We start from the raw sequence: 25,967 nt of genomic DNA on the forward strand, positions 1-25,967 counted from the left end.
AGGATCCAGAGACAGCCCCATCTCCTATATTAAGCTCTGGCTAGTAGCTATGTGATAAATGTGAAGACCCTACCTCTGTCTCTCAGCTGGGAGACACAAAGGTTCTCTCTTTCTATCCTCTGATGCCTCCTGGCTGCTCTAAGCAAGGTGGGGTGTGACTGTTAACATGTGCCTCCCGGAGCTTCCATTTCCCTGGTGCTGCTGTTCCGTGAATAGTGGGGTTGTGAGTGGGACAGCAGGTACTGAGTGTTGGACTCTTGCTCTTTCAGGGGCCAGTGACCTTTGAGGAGGTGGCTGTGTACTTCACCAGAGAAGAGGGAACTCTGCTGGACCCCACTCAGAGAGCCCTCTACAGGGATGTCATGCAGCAGAACTATGAGAATGTGACCTCGCTAGGTAAGCATTCTTGTCCCCTCTGTTCTTGGAAGGGGAAATGAAGAGTGAAGGTTCATGCCACCGCTACAATGCCATCTGTACCCTATCCTGTTTCAGCCTCACCCCAATAGGCCAGTGACACACATACTACCAGTGACCTTCCTCTGCTGCAGAACACTTTGGGAACAGAGCACAGGAGCAGTATCACACAATGTCAAATATCTCCTCTTTACTCAAGTAAAACTGGGGGTTAGGTCCAGCATAATGAACAGAAGCTTCCTACCCCCGACCAACTCTGAAACCCTGAGCCTTCTCTACCCAAACCAGAATGTGCTTAGGGTGTAACAAGCAGGCAGCTGGAGTCAGAACTGCTGGTCCAGGGTTGCTTATCATACAGACACTCAATGCGTCCTTGAATGCTGGCTGGGAGTATCCAGACAGGGTAGCTCCAGCAGCAGAACACTGAATCTCACCCAGGATTACAGATGACACAACTCCTCGCTGATCTGGATTGCACCCCAGCATGTGAAAATGGCCTAGGGTTGGTAGTGACATTTCTTGAGACATGGAGAATCTTGCTCCCATATCACCAGGTGTAATAACAATAACAGGAAAGGCCGAATATGGAAAACTGATTGTTCAGCTTGCTTTTGACCTGCATCATATTTTGCAATATATTCCAAATAAGGTAATTAATGTGCAGCCTATGTGTCATTGTTCGTGGTTTTAAGCTGTAAAAGGTTTGTGTGATTTTTAGCTCAGTGGGACAGTGTTCCAATAGCTGTTGCCCCCTGCGCACTTTTAACCAAGAAAAGAGCCTAAGGCTGAGCTGGTTGAAAATCAGTCATGTGGTTGTTTTCCACAACAGCTTCAAGAGGTCCCTGTGATGGAATGTAACTGTCTTCTTCACACCTTCCCCCTGCAGGAGAATGGCTGTTTGACCAGCTGTTTGCCTTGCTGTCTCTGAGGAACTGGTCTGTGGGTGTTCCCCAAAATTGTAACTTTTTCAGTAATATCATACTGTAAAATCTCATAACTTTACATACAGTGTTGTTACACATTTTAACAGGAGGATAATATTCAGTAGGTTATGCATTTTCAAATTATACCTCACAAGCCATACTGCGTACAAAATTGAGCATAATTTTCTAGAAGAGTGAACACGGGTATAGATTGACACAGTGTCTGTGTGTATGTTCCCAGCAGATATGTGGGTATTTCAATCCCTCATAAGCACAATGTTCGGCATCTTCAAGGACCTGGGGAACTGGTCCTGGGAATTTACTGGTTTACCAAGTGTGACACTGTATGGAATTGTGAGACACTTCGGTATTAATAATAAAATAATAAAATCTGATAAAATTGCAGTGAATCGTGCTAGATATGCCATGTAAGGTGTCAGTGAAAATGTTATGATTTGCCAAGTATGATAATTTTGTTTCTATATTTGTATCACCTTTGTATTGTGAGCTCCAGATATGTAGGGTATATCTGTATTTCCAGACTTGTGCAGTGTTTCTGGGTGACACCCCCAGACATATTGGCATCAACACTGCCTAGCCTGTTTGATGGCCTATTCAGGGTCATCAGCTGTACAATGAGCCCATGGAAAGGACCATGGGAAACACCTGTTGAGTCAGCAAGATATGCCGGGGTATGCCTGTGTAATGAGAACTTCAAGGCTTTTCCATGCCACGTGCTGTGAAGCTTGTGTTTGGGACACAGGAAGTACAAGCCACATGGCAAAAGGAATGTAAAGGGCAGCTGCATCATCTCCATTTTGCCTTCAATCCTCCTTCCTACCTCTGGAGCAACTTCTTTACAAACTGAACCCTGGAACAAAGGACAGAATGACCCATCCAAGCTGTGGATGTGTTCCAGACAGACTTTCAAGCCAGCAACTCACCAATACTGCTAAGAACCTGATATATCCATTTTGGAATGTATCTGACTGCTTTCCCATTTAACTTCTTTGTGTCTTTCATTTAAACCTTTAGTTTAGATGCTAAAGGAATGTCTGGAAGGATGGAATTTGGGGTAATATCCAAACCTATAGTGACATGGTGATGTAGCTGACCTTTTGGGGTTAGAAGAACACTTTGTGCGAGCAGAGTTTTTAAATGACCTCTCACTGTACTGGATCTAGTTGCTGATTAGGAGCCAAAGATCTGGGATGCAATAAAGGGGGATGTGTGATTTCTTTTTTCAGCTTCTCGATAGCCCATGTGAGGTATCAGAAGCACAGTTTGTGAGTGGTCGGTGAATTTAACTTCAGTGTTAACCATCAGTTTTGGGAGCATCTGCTCTCCCTTTTTCAGCCTTCCCTAACTTTGGCATTTTCAGTGAGAACTGCCCCTGGCCCACCAGGTCACACTAAGCCCTGAAGTTAAATTAATAGAATTTTTTTTATGACCAAGTCTTATGAAATCAACTGAACTCCTTTTGTTTTCTTTCATCTGAGCAGGGTTTCTAGTTTTCCAACATGATGTGATCTCCCAGCTGGAACAAGGGGAAGAGCCATGGGTCCCAGACCTCCAGGGTTCAGAGGAAAGAGAGATCCTGAGATCTTCCTGCACAGATGAGAAAACATTAAACCAGCTCAGAATCTGTAAGTGCCTGAAGGAAACATCTGGTGTGCCCAACAAAGCCCTTGGGGAGGTCTCTCAGTTCATTATTGTCCCTAGCAGGGGTCATATCCTCAGGGTAAATATAGTTCATGGCTTCGTGTAGATCCTAGCAGACACCAGGCAGTAGTTTCCTCCCTTCCCCCTGGGTATTTGGATGGGATGTGAAGGCTGAATTCATCCCCCTCCTCTCTCCTATTTGGGGGAAGAGTTTGTGGGAGTTCAGTGCCTGATTTTTATTAGACCTGTCTTCAGCACTTGTCTCTGTTTGGTCTTCCCCTTTCCATCCCTGTCTGAAGTTTCTGTCTCTGTCACAGCAGGCGATGCAATGGCATGTGAGAAAGAGGAGCAGAATTCTCAGCCTGAAAATGTTGAGCCAGCGGGTAAAAACAGAGCATTATCACAAAGATCGAAAAGAAATGTGTCCAGGAGTCATGAGGAGGGAAAATCCTGGGAGATTCATCATAGACCAGAAACAGATCAAGGAAACCAGCCAGGGGAGAAAGTGGATAAATTTATTTCCTCTTGGGGAACTCAGAAGGTCCTCATGGAAACCACAACCCAGCAGGATATCCTTAGGCAAAAGAGAAAAAATACATGGAGTGGGTGTGGAAAAACCTTTTCTCGCAGCTCAGCCCTTTCTGTACATCAGAGAGCCCACACACGGGAGAGACCCTACAAATGCAGTGAGTGTGGGAAAACCTTCAAGCGCAGCTCCTACCTTATTAGTCATCAAACAATCCACAGAGGAGAGAGGCCCTATGAATGCAGTGAGTGTGGGAAAAGCTTCACTCACAGATCAGCCCTTTCTGTTCATCGGAGAATCCACACAGGGGAGAGGCCCTATGAATGCCGTGAGTGTGGGAAAAGCTTCATTAGCATCTCACACTTTTCTAAACATCAGAGAATCCACACAGATGAGCGGCCCTATGAATGCAGTGATTGTGGGAAAACCTTCAATTGCAGTTCGCACCTTATTAGGCATCAAAAAATCCACAGAGGAGAGAGACCCTATGAATGCAGTAAGTGTGGGAAAAGCTTCACTGAAAGATCATCCCTTTCTGTTCATCAGAGAATCCACACAGGGGAGAGGCCCTATGAATGCCGTGAGTGTGGGAAATGCTTCACTACCAGCTCAAACCTTTCTAAACATCAGAGAATCCACATGGAGGAGAGGCCCTATGAATGCAGTGAGTGTGGGAAAAACTTCACTCACAGATCAGCCCTTTCTGTTCATCAGAGAATCCACACAGGGGAAAGGCCCTATGAATGCCGTGAGTGTGGGAAAACCTTCATTAGCATCTCACACTTTTCTAAACATCAGAGAATCCACACAGATGGGAGGCCCTATGAATGTGGTGATTGTGGGAAAACCTTCAATCGCAGTTCACACCTTATTAGGCATCAAAAAATCCACACAGGGGAGAGGCCCTATGAATGCAGTGAGTGTGGGAAAAGCTTCACTGAAAGATCATCCCTTTCTGTTCATTGGAGAATCCACACAGGGGAGAGGCCCTATGAATGCCGTGAGTGTGGGAAATGCTTCACTAGCAGCTCACACCTTTCTAAACATCAGAGAATCCACACAGAGTAGAGGTCCTATGAATGCTATGTGTGTGGGAAAACCTTCTCTTGGCGCTCAGCCCATGTTAGCCATCCGAGAATCTGCAAAGGAGATCAACATTGTAAAAATCTCTAGAGCTATCAAGACTTTCTTTTCTTTAATACTTTTCCTGATTCCCACAAGGTAACTTTTAAAGCTCTTTGAACTGTGTGCAGCACCATTATCCCTCAGCTTGTCCAGATGAGTGGCCTATTTTTGTCTTTTGCAGTTCGCCCTCTTTTGAAATTGACCTATTTGTCCTTTCTATTGTCCCACAGGTAATTTGAGTGTGCTCTTCCTATGAGAAACCAGGGACCGTCACATTTATACCATTCCTCCTATTGCAAAGTTATTGTTAGAGTCACCAGTGATACAGATTGTATCATTGCCAGTTGCTCTGGGTTTTGCTGAAAAGCAGTTATATTGGGAATTTTTCAAATTAGATGTAAATGAAGAGGAGCTGGGGCAGGAAAAAAGTATAATTTCAGCCTCCGTGACACTTGAAGGAGATGGGGTGACTCAAAGATTCCCTCCTTCCCCTTAACTGCAGAACTGTTCCCTTTTCCCTGAGCCATGCAGAGTTTATGTTCATCACATTCTATCCATCCCCTACTTCTCAAAATATCATGTGATGAAGCATTCTCTGTTGTCTGTGCTTGCAGATGATGTTTTGACTACTTTAATCCTATATCAGAGTTGCTATGACTGGAGATGAAAGTGTCAAAGTCCTGGGAGGGGAATTCAAATGGATCCCAAATATGATCATTTAGAGTTTAAATCCCAGGTTCCACCTATTGTAGAGCCATTTCTGGCAAGAGGGATGTTTTTCCCTTATTATGGGGATACTAGGATACTAAAAAATTTGTAAATAACATAACTGACTATGGAGAGAGGGATGAGGGAAGCAGGTTTGAATGGATCAGAGGACAATGTGGTGGGAGACTCTCTTGTCCCGGTTCTGAATAATCAGAGGTAACCTGCTCTGGAATTTCACTTGACACTTTCTTTGTAATGTATTCTCTCTCTGTGATGTGGGTTTCTATCTTTCCTGAAGGCTGTGTTTGGTCACCCAATTGGATATTAGTTCAGTTTGATAGGATGTAGCTCAGATTTATTGAAGAATTTAAGGCAATGACCCTTTGCTAAAGTCCTCATTTATGATTTCAGCTTTGCTTTTTCCCCATCTCTCCATGATGATATGGGGAAAGTTGAAGTGCAGTCCTATCAACAGGCGAGAACTCTCTAATTTATTGGACAGGCTAACAAAGAAACAGCAGTGATTTAAAATCTCCATTCGGAAATGGTGAACAGCACCAGAACCCCAACTAACTGAAGGAAGTGCATATGATTACAGTGTATTTCAGTTGTTTAAGGCAATATTGTCTCCGAGATCTGGGAAGAGAATTCCATGGTAAGTGGTTTTGAACTAGGCAAAATACTCATGTGTTTGGTTCCCAAAGCATTTATAACCCAGGCCCTACAGAAGATCTCTCCAAGTTAATCATACGCTATGGGAAATGCAGCCCTTCATGACACAGATGCTGAGGAAATAGAAGTGGAGTTTTTGTCAAATTTATCCTTTTGTAGGTTCTAAAGATGTGTATAAAATAAAACCAGTGTTGAAAATGTAATATCTTCAGAAAAATGGCCATTTTTTAATAGAATCTCCAGCTGTGGTAACTAACGAGGAATCTGATCCAGGCCTGTATCCAGTCCCTTCCCTGGACCTGTGCCACTGAGTTAAAGAAAAGCTGAGCATGTTTTGGGAAGCCATTCCCCATTAACACTGCTGAGATTTTAAGTGGTTTTGTAAAGGATTCTACTTCAGAGAAGTGTAAATTTACCCTATCCAAGACCAAGGATTTGGAAAGAGCTGAGGTTGAAAGAATCCACAGCCAGTTCTTGGTTTCCACTCCAGTAAAGGAAGCTATAGTGACCCAAGGAAAATTGTTTGTACAACTCCACTTCCTAGTTCAGTGTCCCTGATTACACTTCCAAAGTATGCCAGGGTTAGATTGGGAGCAGTCATCCTTCACTGTTTGGATGCAAAGGGGGAGTGCTTCATAGGACATTCCTTCCCTGTGGATCCCAAACTGGCTGCCTAGCTGGGTAACAAGGACTTTCAGGCTGTAGAAATGATGGTAACCAATGAGGCAATGAATTTGTCAGCCTCCAATTTCAGACTTCTGGATACACACATGTTGAGTCCTGATACTATGGTTTTGTGTCTGATGCTGTGGCTACACAATTAAGCTGATGTTGGCACAGCTGCACCAATGTAGCTGCGCTGCTGTAGCACTGCTATTACAGATGCTCTAAGCCAATGGGAGAGATTTCTCCCATTGGACTTGATTAGTCCAGCCCTTGCAAGCAGCGGTGGCTTTATTGGCAGGAGAAGCTCTCCCACTCGTGTAGCATTATCTGCACAGGTGGTTAGGGCTGTGTAACTACGTTGCTCAGCTGTGTGGATTTTTCACACCCCTAAGCAATATAGTTATCCCGATAAATGTCTTTAGTGTAGACCAGAGAGGTTTCTCTTGTGCTTTATGCATTTACATTACTTCTCTACCTCCTCCTACTTTGAAAGTTTAAGAAGTGTGAAAAGAGAGGTATTTTTCTCCATGATGCAAACATTCTGACATAGAAGACCCCTTCTACCAACACATATGGCAGAAGATCCTGAGATATATGAACTCACAGAAGTGGTTGGGACCTACGTTGGGACAAACCACAATAAGAACCAAGGTTCATTTGTTGGCAATGGGGATTAAAAGAAAACTAACACATACGACAATTTGTGATCTTTGAATATTGTGATAGACCCAGGCCAGCTGGTACAGCAGAATAGCAGAAGGCAGATAAACTGGCCACTGGATTAACAGTTTTCTGTTCCCTGACTGAGCAGAGAAGGGGCTGCTCCAGGCTAATGAGAACACCTGACTCTAATTAACCTGCAAAGAGTCAGGTGAGGCCATTCAGTTAATGTGACCACCTGACTCTAATTAAGGCCCTGCTGATACTATAGAAAGGGCTCACTCCAATCAGACAGGGAAGAGCCAGGGAGCCAGAGGTGAGGAAGTGCGGCTGAAGGGTTGGTTACTGAAGACACCCTCAGACCATCATTAAAGAAGTCCTAAGGTAAGAGTGAAGAAGGGAGAAGCAGGAGAGCTGTGGGGAAGTGTCCCAGGGAAATGTAGCAACTCTGGCAGTGAAAGGTTGGCTGCCAACAACTGCTACCATTAGGGTCCCTGGGCCAGAATCCGGAGTAGAGGGCTGGCCCGGGTTCCCCCCCAACCCACCATTACAGGAACATCTCCTGGGAGGGGAAGTCAGGCCCCTGTCAGGACAGGCGGCTGAACAGAGAGTGGGAGTTCTCTCACCAACCTCCTTGCAGGCCTATGATGAAAAGGGCTCAGTAGACTGTAACCCTGGCCCTAGAGAGAGAAGGGCTACGTGGAGGGTCACAGTGAGCCACTGAGGCTAGCATAAACTGCCTAGAAGTGCAGGACCCACGAGAGCAAGGTCAGAGCTCTGCCACAATATGTTCTTGTTACCAATTAAAATGAAATTATAGGTGAAGTTATTGGTTAAAGAGTAAGAGACTGTGATAATCTGAATTATTTTGGAAAAAAGACGGTTACTCACCTTTGTAACTGTTGTTCTTCGAGATGTGTTGCTCACATCCATTCTAGTTAGGTGTGCGCGCCATGCGTGCACGTTCGTCAGAAACTTTTTACCCTAGCAACTCCAGTGGGCCGGCAGGTTGCCCCCTGGAGTGGCGCCGCCATGGCGCTCCATATATACCCCTGCCGGCCCACCCGCTCCTCAGTTCCTTCTTGCCGGCTACTCCGACAGTGGGGAAGGAGGGCGGGTGTGGAATGGATGTGAGCAACACATCTCAAAGAACAACAGTTACAAAGGTGAGTAACCGTCTTTTCTTCTTCGAGTGATTGCTCACATCCATTCCAGTTAGGTAAATCCCAAGCCATACCTAGGCGGTGGGGTCGGAGTGAGAAGTTGCGGCATGGAGCACTGCGGATCCGAAGGCCGCGTCCTCTCTTGACTGCTGGACCAGGGCGTAGTGGGAAGCAAAGGTGTGGACCGATGACCAGGTTGCTGCCCGACAGATTTCCTGGATGGGCACACGGGCGAGGAAAGCCAGCGATGACGCCTGCGCCCTGGTAGAGTGCGCAGTCACACGGCCCGTAGGAACATGGGCCAGCTCATAGCAGGTCCTGATACAGGAAGTAACCCATGAGGATAACCTCTGTGAGGAGATAGGAAGCCCCTTCTTGCGGTCCGCTACTGCCACGAAAAGTTGGGGGGATTTGCGGAACGGTTTGGTCTTCTCCACATAGAACGCGAGAGCCCTACGGACATCAAGCGAGTGGAGCTGCTGCTCCCTGCCTGAAGAGTGAGGTTTTGGGAAAAAAACCGGGAGGAATATCTCTTGGTTTATGTGGAAGGTCGAGACTACCTTGGGGAGAAAGGCAGGGTGTGGCCTCAGCTGTACCTTATCTTTGTGGAAGACTGTATACGGGAGGTCTACCACAAGAGCCCGGAGTTCCGACACCCGCCTAGCTGAGGTGATAGCAACTAAAAAGGCAGTCTTCCAGGAGAGATAAAGTAGGGAGCAAGTAGCTAACGGCTCGAAGGGGGCCCCCATGAGCCAAGACAACACCAGGTTAAGATCCCATGTTGGAGCAGGGAGCCGGACGTTAGGGTATAAACGTTCCAGCCCCTTAAGGAATCTAGACACCGTTGGGTGAGAAAAAACGGAGCGGCCATCCCCACCCGGGTGAAAGATGGAGATAGCTGCCAGGTGGACCCGCAACGACGATATCGCTAGACCCTGTTGTTTGAGGGACCAAACATAGTCTAAGATATTGGCCACCGAAACTTCCATAGGGCGGAGACCTTTCTCCACGCACCAACAGGAGAAACGCTTCCACTTGGCCGAGTATGTCGCTCTCGTGGAAGGCTTCCTGCTGCCCAAAAGCACCTCCCGTACCGGTGTGGAGCAGCGCAGTTCAGAACCGGTCAGCCACGCAGGAACCACGCCGCTAGGTGCAGCGACTGCAGGTCCGGGTGACAGAGAGACCTGTTCTCCTGGGTAATCAGGTCCGGGTGAAGGGGCAGGGGAATTGGGTCGGCTATGGCCAGGTCCAGCAGCATGGGGTACCAATGTTGCCTGGGCCACGCCGGGGCTACCATGATCACGCGAGCCCTGTCCCTGCGCACCTTCAGAAGGACCCTGTGGACCAGAAGGAAAGGGGGAAACGCGTAGTACAAGTGGGTCGTCCATGGAATAAGGAAGGCATCCGCTATAGACCCGGGCTCCCTACCCTGAAAGGAGCAGAACGCCTGGCACTTCTTGTTCCCCCCGGACGCGAAGAGGTCCACACGGGGATAACCCCACCTCTGGAAGATGGAGAGGGCAACGTCCGGGCGAAGGGACCACTCGTGCGATAGGAAGGATCTGCTCAGGCGATCCGCCAGCGTGTTCCGTACTCCGGGGAGGAAGGAAGCCGTGAGGTGAATGGAGTGGGCTACACAAAAGTCCCAGAGTTGCATCGCCTCGTGACATAGGGGAGAGGATCTGGTGCCGCCCTGCTTGTTGATATAGTACATGGTCGTCGTGTTGTCGGTAAACACCGCGACACAACGACCTTGAAGCTGGTGACAGAATGTTTGACAAGCAAGGCGGACCGCTCTCAACTCCCGCATGTTGATGTGCAACCTCAGCTCCTGCGGGGACCACAGGCCCTGTGTTCTCAGGGTTCCCAGGTGGGCCCCCCAGCCAAGATCTGAGGCATCCGTTGTCAGGGACACCGAGGGCTGAGGCGGGTGGAAGGGGAGCCCCGCACATACTACCGACTGGTTCAGCCACCAGTCGAGAGAATCTAACACCCCCTGGGGGATTGTGATCAGCATGTCCAGCGGCTGCCTTGCCGGCCGGTAGTGTTCAATGAGCCACAACTGGAGGGGCCTCATGCGGAGCCGAGCATAACCGGTCACAAACGTGCATGCTGCCATGTGGCCTAACAGGGTTAGACATGTCCGTATGGATGTTAAGGGGGCTGCCCGCAATCGATGAACGATCGCCGACAATGTCTGGAACCTCGGCAACGGCAGAAGAGCCCTGGCGACGGTGGCGTCCAGGACGGCCCCGATGAACTCCACCCTCTGCGTGGGGATCAGGGTGGACTTGTCCATGTTGATCATGAGGCCCAAGGTAGCAAACAGGCCGGTGATCACGCGGACGTGGCTGTAAACCTGCAGTTCCGACGTGCCCCGAATTAACCAATCGTCTAGGTAAGGGAACACATGGATACGACTGCGCCGAAGATGTGCCACAACGACCGCCATGCATTTTGTAAAGACCCTCGGGGCCGTAGAAAGGCCAAATGGGAGGACTGCAAATTGGTAGTGAAGGGGGCCCACCACGAAACGAAGGAACTGTCTGTGGTGTGGCCAAATGGCAATGTGAAAATAAGCGTCCTGCATGTCGAGGGCGGCGTACCAGTCTCCCGGATCCAGGGATGGGATAATGGTCCCCAGGGATACCATGCGGAACTTCAACTTCACCAGGAATTTGTTGAACTCTCGCAGGTCGAGGATAGGCCTTGGGGATCAGAAAGTAGCGGGAATAAAACCCCTTGCCTTTCTCGTTTTCCGGAACCACCTCTATAGCTCCTTTGTCGAGGAGCGTCCGTACCTCCTGTCGAAGGAATTGCTCATGAGAGGGGTCCCTGAAGAGGGACGAGGAAGGGGGGCGGGAAGGAGGAAACGATGTAAACTGCAGGCGGTATCCCGTCTGCACCGTACGCAAGACCCAGCGGTCCGATGTCATTTGGGTCCACGCCGGAAGGAAAAACGAAAGGCAGTTGGAAAACGGGGGGGAAGGATCCGTTGGGGAAACTGATATTGCGCCCTCGGGCGCACCTTCAAAATGAAGGCTTGGGTCCAGGCGGGGGCTTAGAGGAGCTTTGATTCTGCCCCCCTTGGTTCCCCGAATGCCTACACCTTCCATTCCTGCCACAGCGCCTATTGAGGTCCTGCCGTTGGCGGAACTGGGGGTATGGCCTGCGCTGCTGTTGCTGCTGTGGCTGGAAGGGTCTGCGTTGCGTTCCCGGCGTGTGCATCCCTAGGGAGTGCATAATGACCCAATTGTCCTTGAGACTCTTAAGTCTCGGGTCTGTCTTTTCCGAAAACAGGCCCTGGCCTTCAAACGGGAAGTCCTGGATGGTATGTTGGAGCTCCGGTGGAAGGCCAGAGACCTGCAGCCAGGAGATACGGCGCATCGTTACCCCCGAGGCGAGGGTGCAGGCAGCCGAGTCTGCAGCGTCCAAAGAAGCTTGCAACGATGTTCGTGCAACCTTCTTGCCCTTGTCTAGTATGGCCGCAAATTCCTGGCGGGCGTCTTGTGGCAGCAGCTCTTTAAATTTGTCCGCTGCCACCCACGAGTTGAACGCGTACCTACTGAGCAGGGCTTGTTGGTTTGAAACCCTGAGCTGCAGGGCCCCAGCCGAGTAGACTTTGCGTCCAAGGAGGTCCATACGCCTGGCCTCCCTGGATTTGGGGGCTGGAGCTCCCTGTCATTCACCGATTGTACCACCAGGGAACCCGGTGTCGGGTGGACATGGAGGTACTCGTAGCCTTTGGAGGGGGCCATGTACTTCCTCTCGACACCTCTCGCCGTAGGGGGGATGGAGGCCGGTGACTGCCAGATTGTGTTGGAGTTGGCCTGGATCGTCCTAATGAAGGGTAGGACGACCCTGGTGGGAGCATCCGACGAGAGGATGGTGACAATCGGATCCTCGATCTCAGAGACCTCCTTGGCTTGTAGGCTCAGATTCTGGGCTATTCGCCTAAGGAGATCTTGGTGCGCCCTGAGATCCAGCGGGGGGGGGGCTACTGGAGGAGGTGCCAGCCACCGCTTCATCAGGGGAGGAGGATGAGGAGACCCCCGGCAAGAAAGTGTCCAATGGGGGGTCCCCCTCAGCCCTCGCCTCTGTCTCGGGAGCCAGAGCGGAGTCTTGCTGCTTGGACCCTTCCTCTCCATCCGGGGAAGGAGGGGGGCGAGACAACAAGGCTTCCGGCACCCTGTGCTCCGCTGTCGCAGGCCTAACAGGAAGCTGTTGGGGGCCCTGGGCTTGATGGTATGCCCATGGGGTCCAAAACCCCCACTGCTGCAGGCCTTGGTCCTGTTGCGGCGGGTCTTGGAAAAGTGCCGCCTGCCGGTCAGTGCCCAACGCATACCCGCTGTCTGTCTGCGAAGACACCGACGGCTGCCTAGAAGGCCACGGCGGGGCCGACCCTGGCTGGTAAGGGTCTGCGCGAGTCGGCAGCGAAGATCTTCTCGGTGCCGGGGATCGGTACCGGGAGTCATAGCGGTGCCGGGATCAGGACCGGGACCGGGTTCTGTCACGGTGCTGGGATCTGGACCGGTATCGGCCGCCGCTTCAGTGCCGGGATCGTGACCGGGACCTGCCACCGACGCAGTGCCGGGAGGTCGACCGGGGCCGGGACCTGCCACCAGCTCGGTGCCGGGAGGTCGACCGGTGCGGTGAGTGACGGCGGGACTGGCTCCTGGAGTCACGGTGCCGGTATCAGCAACTAGAGTCCGACCGTGACCATCTGGAGGTCGATCGGTGCCGCGAGTGTGACCGGTACCGCCGAGGGGAGCGGTGCCGGGACTGCGAGCGGCAGTGAGATCTTGATCTGCCGTGGCGTTGGGACCGGGATCGCGAGCGCGAGTCCCGAGACGGTGCCGACATCATGGGTTTGCCTCTAGATGCGACACGCACCGGAGGTACCGGGGGTGGCAGCTGAGTAGGCTCCGTTAAGGCAATAAGGTCCCGTGCCGAGGCGAAGGTCTCCGGCGTGGATGGGACCAATAGCTCAACCCCAGATCTTATGGGGGAGCTCGGCGGCACCGGACTCGACGGACCCGCCAGGCCCGGAGTCGACGGTGCCGGCGGCGCCGCGGCCGATGCCGAGGCCGGGCGCTCCAGTCGGGTCTGCCTGGCTGGAGTAGCAGACGCTGACTGCCTCAGCTCTGCACCCGGTGCCGGAGAAGTTCGGTGCCGGGGAGTCTTCCCGGTGCCGGTGCGATCCGGTGCCGGCGCCGAGATCACGGCCTGCGAAGCCGCCGGGTCAAGTGCCATCTCCATAAGGAGAGTCCTGAGTCTTTGGTCTCTCTCCTTTTTTGTCCTGGGCTTGAAAGCCTTGCAGATGCGGCACTTGTCCGATCTGTGCGATTCCCCCAGGCACTTCAGGCACGCGTCGTGGGGGTCGCTGGTAGGCATAGGCTTCCTACAGGCCGCATACTGCTTGAAGCCCGGCGAACCAGGCATGAGCCCGGTGCCGGGTACCGGAAAGGGCTACAGCCCCCGGCGAATAACTATCTACAACACTATTTACACCTAATTACTTACTAACTACACTTAACGATCTAACTAACAACTATAACAATAACGAGAGTTAACAAGAGCTAGGGACGTGGAGGACAGCTATGCCGCGCTCCACAGTTCCAACGACCGACACGGCGGTAAGAAAGAACTGAGGAGCGGGTGGGCCGGCAGGGGTATATATGGAGCGCCATGGCGGCGCCACTCCAGGGGGCGACCTGCCGGCCCACTGGAGTTGCTAGGGTAAAAAGTTTCCGACGAACGTGCACGCGCGGCGCGCACACCTAACTAGAATGGATGTGAGCAATCACTCGAAGAAGAACTGAAAGTTGTCTTTTTGTGTTTTGTTAGTCATACAGGAAACGATGGCTAATCTTGATAAGTTAATTTGATTTAATTTACCCTGGTTCCTCAACTGTTGCTACAGCTCTAGTACCCATCAATCAAAGACTGAGAGAAATGGAGAGTTCCAACCATTGTCCTTTTAGTATCTTATTGTTCCTCTCTCTGTTTTTTGTGCTGGCCTTTCTCTTCTATCATTTTCTGCCTTTGTTTAATTGGTAACAGTTGGTTTCCATCGCTCACATTTGTTTGTTTAAATCTCTATCCGTTGTGAAATAATTGTGTTTGCTTGTTCAATAACTGTACTCAAGTGCTGTGTGAGATACCGTAGCAATGGTCCACAGTAAAATTAGTGACCTGGGATACTTTGGAAAGAGAGGATCTGGGATTTCACCAAGGATCTGGTGATCTAGGCTGGACCCCAGAGGGGGACACATTGAAGTAACTCAGGGGTTAGGGTGGCTGCTGTAGCTCAGAGGAGGGTCCTTGAGTTCCAGCAGGCTGGTGAGTTTGGTCACTAACATCCAGCTGCCAAATGCAAAACTCCCTTGTGGCAAGTGGCAACAAGGAGACTCACAGTCCTCAGTAACCTGAGAAAGGTCACAATGTGTCTCTATGTTGTTTCACCTGTCAAATTCACACAGGGAAAGCTCCCGACAGCACAAAACTCTGCCCTATGAAATCATGGAACATATGCTCTTCGCTCTTTGAAAGCATGTAAAGAATCCAAGCTCTGGAGGACAGGGTTTGGGTCCAGAGTGACCTAGACAAATTGGAGGATTGGACCAAAAGAAATCTGCGGAGGTTCAACAAGGAGAAATGCAGAGTCCTGCACTTAGGACGGAAGAATCCTATGCACTGCCACAGACTGGGTACTGACTGAGTGAGGTGGGATTTGATAGGAGCCTTCAACTACCTGAAAGAGCAGGATTGTGGGCTTTCTCCTGGCCACTTTTGCTGGGCTGGGCAGGCATCCCGGAGGTCTTTCTAGAAAATAATTGGGAACTGAGTTAGAAAAACCAATGTGAAAACCAGAACCTCAGGTTTAGACTCTTTTATTTATAATATTAAATCTTCAATTCTAGTGTCACAGTCAATACAGTTGCTTCAGCCTGATAGTTGCCCAAAGGGAAACTTAACTTCTCTCCAAAGGGAGTGGAGAGAAAACACTTTCCAGAGTCCAAGAGAGACAAGGTGGGTGAGGGTAAGCGCTTGTCGAGGACCAACCTCTGTTGGTGAAAGAGACGAGCTTTGGAGCTAACCCAGCACCCTGCTTCAGTTCTGTGTAGCCTGAAAGGTCATCTCTTTCCTAAACAGCAGTTAGAACATAAGAACAGCCATACTGAGTCAGACCAGTTCATCTAGCTCACTGTCCAGTCTTCTGAAAATGACCAATGTCAGGCACCCCAGAGGACCCCTGGGACCAACATAGATACAACACCACCGCAACCAAGGTTAAAAGTCAGTGCACATGGGAGAAGCATCTTTTGTTTCATTCCTTATGTGCTAGTCCCATCGACTTGCCATTTCCTTTTCTTCCTTTCTGTTAAAAGCTTTGGTGTTTTGCACAGAAACATTATTTCCCCAGGAGAGACCCAGGAGTGGTGGCTGCATTCCTGTACCAAACTGTCACTAGGAGGGAGCAGACAAAGGCCTTTAGGACAAGGCGTCTGTCACTGTCAAAAGATCATCTCCCTCCTGCAGGTCACTGGCAGCCTGAATTTGTTCCTTATCCTCCCAGAGTCTGCGGGCTGGAATCAGCACTACCCAGCCCCTCCGTATGTAGCAGGAACAAACACAAACCTGGTCTTTAAAACAAGCTGTCCCCTTCTGTCATAAGCAGATAAGAAAAGTTAATAGCACAGAAGTCCTTTATATCTCTTTGACTGTAAAGGGTTAACAAGTTCAGTAAGCCTGGCTGTCACCTGACCAGAGGACCAATCAGAGGACAGGATACTTCCAAATCTTGAGGGAGGGAAGTTTTTGTGTGTGCTGTTAGTTTTGATTGTTGTTCACTCTGGGGGCTCAGAGGGACCAGACATGCAACCAGGTTTCTCTCCAATCTCCTTGATACAGGTTCTTATAGATTCCAAATAGTGAGTACTAGCTAGATAAAGCGAGTTAGGCTTATGTTTGTTTTCTTTATTTGCAAATGTGTATTTGGCTGGGAGGAGTTCAAATGTGTATTTTGCTGAAAAGATTCTACTTTGTACTTGAATACTTAGACTGGGAGGGTATTCCCAGTGTCTATAGCTGAAAGACTCTGTACCTGTTCCATTTTAAATTTACAAAGAAAATTTTTACTGTTTTTTCTTTCTTTAATTAAAAGCTTTTCTTGTTTAAGAACCTAATTGCTTTTTTATTCTGGTGAGACCCCAGGGGACTGGGTCTGGATTCACTAGGGAATTGGTGGGGAGAAAGGAGGGAAGGGGGAGTGAGGAGGCTTCCAGCCCATCCACCCTGCTTACTAACTCTGTGGTCAGGTGTCACCCCCTTTGCCAGCACAGAGAGCCTGCAGGAAAGCTACTCCTGCCAGATGCATTGGTGGTATAGTGGTGAGCATAGGTGCCTTCCAAGCAGTTGATCTGGGTTTGATTCCAAGCCAATGCCATAATGGCTTTTCCTCTTCTGGAAGTGGTTTAATTTCAGTCACATTGTATTACAATCACGTTATCAATAGAATGAGACAATAAATGTGTCAAAGTCCAGCAAGTCATACAGGATGGAGGCATACAAGGGGCTGAAATGTGTCATTGGAGAAAGACAGAACACAGAGCATTTCCCACATGGAGCAACAATGACACCGTGTGGCCATGCAGGGTAATACACAGAGCAGCACACCTATGTAGAGGCTGTAGAGATCCCTGGGGGGTTTAGGGGTCGTGGGGGGCACAGATAGCTACGTCTAGGCTGCAGGCATTCCGATGGGGATTATGGGCTTCATAGGGGACACAAATATCTATGTCCTGGCTGGAGAGGTCCCTGGATGGCTTAGAGGGTTGTGGTGAGCACAGACACATATGTCCAGGCTGTAGTGGGCCCTATGTAGTGGGGTTTAGGGAGTTGGTGAGGGGCACAGAAACCTACATATGGTCTGGAGGGGTTCCTGGGGGACTTAAGGGCTTGTGGTTGCGCAGATACCTACGTCCCAGTTGGAGGGGGCCCTGGGGAGCTTAGGGGGTTTGTGTGGTGTACACACACCTACAACCAGGCTGGTAGGGGCCCTATGGGTCTTAGGGAGCTTGTGGGGGGCAGAGATACCTATGTCCAGGCTGGAGAAGTCCTGGGGAGGGCTTGGGGGAGGTTCCTGGAGGTCACAAATATCTACGTCCAGGCTGGAGGGGTTCTGGGGGTATTAGGGAGTTGTGGGGGGCACAGATACCTATATCGAGGCTGTAGGGGTCGCAGGGTTTCTTTGGGGAATTTTGGGGTATAGATACCTACTTCCATGCTGTAAGGGTCGCTGGGAGGATCAGTGGGTTCGTGAGGGTGCACAGATACCTACGTCTATAGGGATCCTTGGGGGCTTAGGGGTTTGTGAGGATCACAGATACCTTCATTCAGGCAAGAGGGGTCCTGGGGGCATTGGGGGTTCGTGTTGGGCGCAGATACCTGCGTCTAGGCTGGAGGGGTTCCGGGGGGCTTAGGGAGGTTCTGGGGAGCTCAGAGAACTATGTCAAGGCTGGAGAGGTTCCATCATGGCCTATGGGGTTTGTGGGGGGCACAGATACCTGCATCTAGGCTGGAGGGGTTTGGGGGGTCTTAGGAGGGTTGTGGGGGCACAGACACCTATGTCCATGCTGGAGGGGTCCCATCGTGGCTTAGGGGATTCGTGGGGTCAAAGATACCTACATCTAGGCTGGAGGGGTCCCGGGGGAATTAGGTGTGTTGGGGGGGAACAGATACCTACGTCCCAATTGTAGGGGGCCCTGGGTAGCTTAGGCAGTTTGTGGGGGTCACAGATACAAACATCCATGCTGTAGGGGTCCCGAGGGTCTTTGTGGGGCTCTGGGAGTCCCGGATACCTACCTACAGGCTGGAGGGGTCCTGTGGGTCTTAGGGGGTTTGTGGGGTGTACAGATGCCTACATCTGGGCTTGTGGGTTCCCTGGCGGGCTTAGAGGTTTGTGAGGAGCACAGATACCTTTATCCAGGCTAGATGGGTCCTGGTGGGATTAGAGGGTTGTAGGATTGGAGGGGCACAGATACCTATGTAAGCAGAAGCAGGATGAACTCTACCCTGACATCTGGTGGTGAATTATGGCGAGTGTGGAAAAGAATTTCAGGGGCTGATCGTGTTTGCATAGGCGCACCCACCCCACCTGACACGGCCACGGCAGCCTGGGATGGTTGCTTTGGCAGCTGTGGTTTTCCCAGTTTATTTGTTGTTGGGGCGTGAGATGTGGAGTGTTGTCACCCTGATTGTGTGGATGAGGAACTGTGAAACTGCTTTGAGACAGGGATTCTCACCATCAATCGAGTGGCACTTGCTAGACAAGGGAGTGGGCTCCTTGGGTGAGCCAGAAACACCAATTGCACCTTCTTCTCTTTTAACAGTTGAATAGTAGAGCTGATTTTTGATTCTTTTAATGACTGAAGTTCCAGGTTCCTGACCTGAAATCTTTAAAGAGCTGTGTTAGCTAGTGGGGGAGTCTGAAGCTATATTGCAGAACAGAGCAGCTAGCAGAAAAAAGCTGTTTGTGGGATGGTTAGAGTGAGCTACAGAGTGAGATGAAATAAGCAGTTTTTGGGGACAGCTGGAGCAGATCAAAGGTCGGCTGGCAGAGCAGAGCAGCTGGTGGACCAAGCTGAGCAGTTCATGGGGAAGGTGGAAGCAGAATCCCACGGAGAGGCAGGGCAGTTGGCAGTGGACCACGTAAGATGCCCCTTTCTACCCAGGCTGGCAGGGGGAAAAACCCTGCAGATAGACACTTGAACTCTGGGGCTGCGGGACTGTGGGTGATTTTGGGGTTGCTAGACTCTTGAAACATTGGAGGTATTGGACTTTGGAGTCTTGGGGTGATTTGGGGATTGCTGGACTCAAGAACCCAGGGAAAAGGACACAGCCTAGTTGAGGTGTTTCCCCAATTTAATGCTATGTTGTTTAATCTCATGTTATTAAACATTTTCTGCTACACCCAGACTCTGTGCTTGCAAGAGGGGAAGTATTGCCTCTTTGAGGCCCCTAGGGGTGCGTATGTAAAATTTTCCCATGTCACTGGGTGGGGGCTCGAGCTGGTTTGCATTACATTGTAGGGAAGGGACCCCTATGTATTGAATCCAGTCCTTGCTGCTCTCAGTTCAGCCTGGCAGAAGGGTTCCACCTATGTCCAGGCTGAAGGGGTCCCTGGGGGGCTTAGGGAGTCCGTGGGGGGCACAGATATCTAGGTCCAAGCTGTAGGGGTCCCTGGGGGGCTCAGGGGTTTGGTGGGGGGCACAGATACCTATGTCCAGGCTGCAGGGGTCCCGGAGGGGCTTAGGGGGTGTCACGGAGTGTGGTGGAATCTGGCCCAGCACCCCTCTTCCTGGGACACAGAGTGACTTAGCCAGCCAGTAAAACAGAAGGTTTTTTTGGCCAACAGGAATGCAGGTTTCAGCAGAGCTTTTGGGCACAACCAGGACCCCTCAATCGAGTCCTTCTGGGGGTTCAGGAAGCTTAGTTCCCAGTTTGGGATTCCCTGAATTCCAACAACCCAGCTCCAAACCAAAACTGAACTAACTCCCTCCAGATGGCCCCTTCCTTTGTCCAGTTCCCCGGGCAAAGGTGCTGACCCCCTCCCCCAAGTCTAGCTCAGGTTACAGGCTTAGGTCCTTTCCCTCACCTAAAGTCACCCCCTGCTCTCCCCTCCCCCACACAGACAGTCCCTACTCCATCACAGTAATGCCCAGAGCATTTCCCGCATGGAGCAACAGTGACACTGTGTGGCCATGGAGGGTAATGCACAGACCATCACACCTACGTAGAGGTTGTAGAGATCCCTGGGGGCTTAGGGGTCATGGGAGGTACAGATAGCTATGTCCAGGCTGGAGGCATTCCGGGGGGCTTAAGGGGGTTCGTAGGGTCACAGATACTTACGTCCAGGATGGTCAGGACCCTGGGGGAGTTAGAGGGGTTGTGGGGGGCATAAGTACTTGCATCCAGGCTGTAGAGGTCCTGGTGGGGATTAGGTGCTTCGTGGATGACACCAATGCCTACTTCCAGGCTAGAGGGGTCCCTGGACGGCTTAAGGGGTTATGGTGACCACAGTGATCCCTGGGGGTTTAGGGACTTGGTGAGGGGCACAGATACCTGTGTATGTCCTGGAGGGGTCCCTGGAGGGGCTTAGTGGTATTGTAGGGGACACAGATACCTATGTCCAGGCTATAGGGATTCGGGGGGGGCTTAAGGCATCAGGGGGGCACAGATACCTACATCCAGGTGAAGAGGTCCCGGGGGGCTTAGGGGGTTTAGGGGGGGCACAGATATGTACGTCCAGGCTGGAGAGGTTCCGGGTACTATTAGGGGGTTTTGCGGATGGCAGAGATACCTATCTCCAGGCTTTAGGGGTCCCTGGGGGGTTTAGGGTTTTTTTGGGAGGCACAGATATCTATGTCCAGGTTGGAGTGGTTCCTGGGGGGTTTAGGGAGTTCCTGGGGGGCAAAGATACCTAGGTCCATGCTGTAGGGGTCCCCGGGTGGATTAGGGGTTTTCTGGGGGGCACAGATACATACGTCTAGGCTGTAGGGGTCCCTGGGAGGCTTAGGGGGTTTGTGGGAGGCAGAGATACCTATGTCCAGGCAATAGGGCTTCCAGGGGGAATTAGTGTGTTAAGGGGGCACAGATACCTAGGTCCAGGCTGGAGGGTTCCCGGGGGGGGGGGCTTAGGCAGTTTGTGAGGGGCACAGATACCTGCATCCAGGCTGGAGGGGTCCCTGGGGGGCTATGGGGGTTTCTAGTGGGCACAGATACCTACCTCCAGGCTAGAGGGGTTCCTCGGCACTTAGGGGTTGTGGAGGGCACAGATTCCTCCATCCAGGCTGGAGGGTCCCTGGGGGGTCACGGAGTGTGGTGGAATCCGGCCCTGCACCCCTCTTCCTGGGACACAGAGTGACTTAGCCAGCCAGTAAAACAGAAGGTTTTTTTGGCCAACAGGAATGCAGGTTTCAGCAGAGCTTTTGGGCACAACCAGGACCCCTCAATCGAGTCCTTCTGGGGGTTCAGGAAGCTTAGCGTGTTCATGGGGGGCACAGATACCTAAGTCCAGGCTGGAGAGGTCCAGGGGGGTCTTATTGGGTTCAGGGGGCACAGATACTTATCTCTAGACTGTAGGGGTCCCTGGTGGGCTTAGGGTTTTTTTTGGGGCCCCAGATACCTATGTCCATGCTGTAGGCGTCCCTACAGTTGCTTATGGGTTCATGGGGCGCACAGATACTTATGTCCATGCTGGAGGATTCCCGGGGGGGGGGTTAGGGTTTCGTGGGGGGCACAGATATGAACCTCCAGGCTGTAGGAGTCCCAGGGGGGCTGTGGGGGTACATACACCTACATCTAGGCTGGAGGGGTCCTGGGGGGTGTAGGGGGTTTGTGGGGGGCACAGATACCTAGGTCCAGGCTGTCCGTGTCCCAGAGAGATTAGTCGGTTCACTGGGGGCTCAGATACATCCAGGCTGGATGTGTCCCGAGGAGCTTAGGGGGTTCGTGGGGTGCTCAGACACCTGTGTCCAGGTTGTAGGGATCCCTGGGGGCTTAGGGGGTTTGTGGGGGTCACAGATAGGTACGTCCAGGCTGAAGGGGTCGCTGGGGCATTTAGGGGGGTTGTGGGAGCACAGATACCTACATCCAGGCTAAAGGGGTAATGGGGGTGCTTAGGGGATCGGGGCGGACACAGATACCTACGTCCAGGGTCTAGGGGTCCCGAGGGGATTGGGGGTTGAGGGGGGAACAGATGCCTAAGTCCTAGCTGGAGGGGTCCTGGGTGGTTTAGGAGGTTCGTTGGAGTCACAGATACCTACGTCCAGGCTATAGGGGTTCCTGGGGCAGTAGGGGGTTTCTGGGGGCACAGATACCAACTTCCTGTCTGTAAATATCCCTGGGGGGCTTTGCGGGTTCGTGAGGGGCACAGATACCTACGTCCAGGCTGTAGGGGTTCCTGTGGGGATTAGGGGGTTTATGGGAGGCACAGATACCAATGTCCTGGCTGTAGATGTTCCTGGGGCGCATAGAGGGGCTGTGGTCGCACATAACCCTACATCCAGGCTGTCGGGGTCCCAGGAGGGATTAGGGGGTTCGTGGGGAGCTCAGATACCTACGTCCAGGTTGGAGATGTCCTGGGAAGGATTAGGGAGTTTCTGGCGTGCACAAATACCTATCTCCAGGCTGTAGGGGTCCCTGAGGACCTTACAGGTTCATGGAGGGCAGAGATAACTATCTCTCATCTTTAGGGGTCACTGGGGAGGTTTAGATGGTTTGTGGGGGGCCCAAATACCTACGTCCAGGCTCGAGAGGTCCCTGGGGGGCTTATAGGGTTCGTGGGTGGCACAGATACCTATGTCCTGGCTAGAGGGGTGGCCGGGTTTAGTGCATTTGTGGAGGTCACAGATACCTAAGTCCAGGCTGTAGGGGTCCCGGGGGGCCTTAGGGGATTGTGGGCGGCACAGATACCTAACTTCAGGCTATATGGGTCCCAGGGGTGCTTAGGAGGTGGGGGGCACAGATACCTATGTCCAGCCTGTAGGGGTCCCTTGGGGGGCTTAGGGGGTTGTGGGGATAAAGATACCTACATCCCGGCTGAAGGAGTCCTCAAGGGGTTCGTGTGGGTCAGAGATACCTACGTCCAGGCTGTAGGGGTCTTGGGAGTCTTAGGGGGTTTCTGGAGGTCACAGATACCTCCGTTCAGACTAGACGGGTCCCGGGAGGGATTATGAGGTTTATGGGGTGCACAGATGACAACTTCCAGGCTGTACAGGTCCCTGGGGGGTTTAGGGGGTTGTGGGAGGCACAGACACCTATGTCAAGGCTGGAGGGGTCCCTGGAGGGCTCAGCGGTTCATGGGGGCACAGATACCTACGTCCAGCTGAGCTTTTCCCTGGGGGCAGCCAGCGTGCAGCTGCGATCAGCTGTTTGCTGGGCAGGCTCCGCTCAACTGCTCCCCCCTCCCTGCTCCTGTGGGGGCTGAGTAAGCCCCCCCCCAAACAGCCTCAGGGGTCAGGGTGGGCAGGGGTGCGGGGCCAGCAGCAGCACAGCCCGCCTCGCTTCCCTGGGGCTGCCCCGTACCTCTTGGGCTTATGGCTCTGCCATGGCATCCGCATGAATCGCTGCTCCCTGCCCACCAGGCTCGGCTCTGGCCACAGCAGCATCGGGTGCCCCAAGGAGCCCGGCTAGGCTGGGGCTGGGGGCAGTGGGAGGTTGGCGGGAGGAGAAGCTCCAGATACTAGCGGGGTGGGGGAGAGGAGCCGAGCTGGAGTGGGGGAGGAGAAGCCCTGGACTGGGCTGGAGCCACGCTGGGGTGGGGAGGGGGGGAGGAGATGCCCCGGGCCCCTGCAGGAGCTGCAGTGGGGGGAGAAGCGCCAAGCTGGGACAGGGGAGGAGAAGCCATGCAGAGTTGGTAGGCAAGGGGGGAGAAGCCCAGACCCCAGCAGGAGCTGCACTAGAGGATGGTGAAGGGGGAGGGGAGCCACTCTGGGGCAGGGAGAAGAAGCCCTGGACCCTGACAGAAGATGTGGGGCTGAAGTCCCCAGTTCAGGAGCCCCAGCCACCTTAGTGGCAAAAGTTGCAGGGCTGAAGCCCTGACCCCTCTCTGTGTGCAGCTGCCCTGAGCCCCTCTCGCTCCCATCCCCCCTGTGGAGCTGGATCCCACTCTCCGGCTGTGGAGAAATTCAGCCCCAATCTCCCCATGTTGGTATCTCCATTCCCCTGCCCCACCATCACCGAGCCATGAATGGATTTAGCCCAGGAGACAGGATCAGCATTGGCTCCATTTGGCAGGTGAGCTCTAGGGCACAAAGAGGTGCAGTGACTTTCCCAAGGCTAAGCAGGGAGTCTGTGGCAGAGCAGAGACTCAAACCCAGGACACCTGAACCTGAGTCCTGTGCCTTAACCACAAGGCAACCTTCCCACCGAAGGAGAGGAATCCTCCTCCGCCACTTTGAGTGTGCAGGTCGGAGCAGTTACGAGCCAGAGCTGCCAGGAGGTGGGGGGGTTGGATAGTTGGGGGGGTGATTAGTGGGTCGGGGGGGTCTTTGGAGGGGCGGTCAGGGGACAAGAAGCAGGGGGGTTGGATGGGTTGAGGATTTGGGAGGTGCCTGTCAGGGGGTGGAGCAGGGTCGGGGCAGGCAGGGAGCAGAGGGAGTTGGATGGGTCGGGAGTTCTGGGGGTCCTGTCAGGGGGCGGGGAGCAGTTGGATGGGGCGTGGGAGTCCTGGGGGCTCTGTCTGGGGGTGGGGGTGTGGATAAGGGTCAGGGGGACAGGTAGGGGGCAGGATCCTAGGGAGGCAGAGGATGGGGTGGGGCTCCCTGGTGCACACGCTAATGAAATGTGCTGCACATGCCTATGGTCACGGGGGTGAGCTACTTGCAAACGTTTCCTGTTTGTGCCATTTCTTTCCGTCTCAAAACCTGATAACAATTCTCTCTAGTTCTTCCCCTTCTCTCTCCCCTCCCCACATGTGGCTAGAAAATCCAAGGAGATTCCCTCGTTTTCCCTAAAATTCTTGACTCTCTAATTTTCCCTATTTTCTCCATAATTCTTAAATTCTCCTCAGCTTTGGGATGTGAACCCAGCCCGTTTTATCTGCAGCAATTTTTCCTTGGTTAGGTGGGAATTTGCTGTCCTGTGTCAGTCCCCCAATGTGGGTGGTGGTTAGTAGGTGCTGGTTGGGGGAGCCCGCAGACGTGGCTGCCTCTGGGGGGGAGATGGGGTGGCCAATCTCTGCCAGAAACAGGACATGGCTGAACAGCAGGGGAAGGGAGGACCCAGTGTCCCCACGGAGCCTGCCCAGCCCCTTTGGTTCTGCTCCTTTCTAGCATTTTGTTCAGAGACTTTGTTACTGGGGAGGCTGAAAAATCTGCCTGTGGGCTTAGCCTGGCAGGAGGGGCAGGTCTCCCCTGCATAAAGAGATGGAGCATGTTCCCAGCACGGCAGAATCTAGGCTGTGTCTGTGCAGGGAAAGATCCTGGGGGAATTGTGATGTGACATGAACTAAAGCCTGTTCTGAAACCTCCACAGTTGCCCTTCTGGCCCTGCTAGGCTGCAGGATGTCGTCCATGTTTCGCTCCAGCTCATCCCATCCTCCCATGGGACAGGGAAGGGAAATGGCTTCCGAGGAGCCAGTTCAGGTAGGGATTATCGGTGGAGGGTTCTGGTGGGTTCCTGCTGGAGGGAGTTGGAATCCAAATACACCACTGGGAGGTTTGGGCAGTCTGGATTGGAGGTTGGAATAAGCCAAAAAATTCCCAGGGTGGAGAATGGGAGGAGGCCAGGGTGTAGCAAACCTGTTGAGACTGGTTTAATATGCGGCTTCCATTCTAGGAACAGACCCATGAGGTTAGAGGGTGGAAATGCTCTAATTTGTGGGACAGGAAACAACTCCCCAGGGTGGGTCTAGGAAAACAGACCAGACTCCCAGGGCTGGAG

The 25,967-nt window shown here is 52.3% G+C and overlaps 2 protein-coding genes across 9 annotated transcripts in view; both read left to right on the forward strand.

Annotated features, from left to right (window-relative positions):
- Window positions 1–6,233, forward strand: part of LOC115642647 (zinc finger protein 383-like) — a 46,139-nt gene extending 39,906 nt beyond the window's left edge. Inside the window, exons 4-6 of the mRNA XM_030546335.1 lie at window positions 270–396; window positions 2,840–2,983; window positions 3,317–6,233. Coding sequence (XP_030402195.1) covers window positions 270–396; window positions 2,840–2,983; window positions 3,317–4,593 — 1,548 coding nt within the window. The 3' untranslated portion in view covers window positions 4,594–6,233. The remainder of the gene's footprint in view (window positions 1–269; window positions 397–2,839; window positions 2,984–3,316) is intronic.
- The window catches only part of LOC115642642 (zinc finger protein 436-like), a 936,374-nt gene that overhangs the window by 680,539 nt on the left and 229,868 nt on the right, over window positions 1–25,967 (forward strand). The window lies entirely within an intron of this gene.

Source organism: Gopherus evgoodei, unplaced genomic scaffold (genome assembly GCF_007399415.2).
Source record: "Gopherus evgoodei ecotype Sinaloan lineage unplaced genomic scaffold, rGopEvg1_v1.p scaffold_43_arrow_ctg1, whole genome shotgun sequence".
NCBI classification, from domain to species: Eukaryota; Metazoa; Chordata; order Testudines; family Testudinidae; genus Gopherus; species Gopherus evgoodei.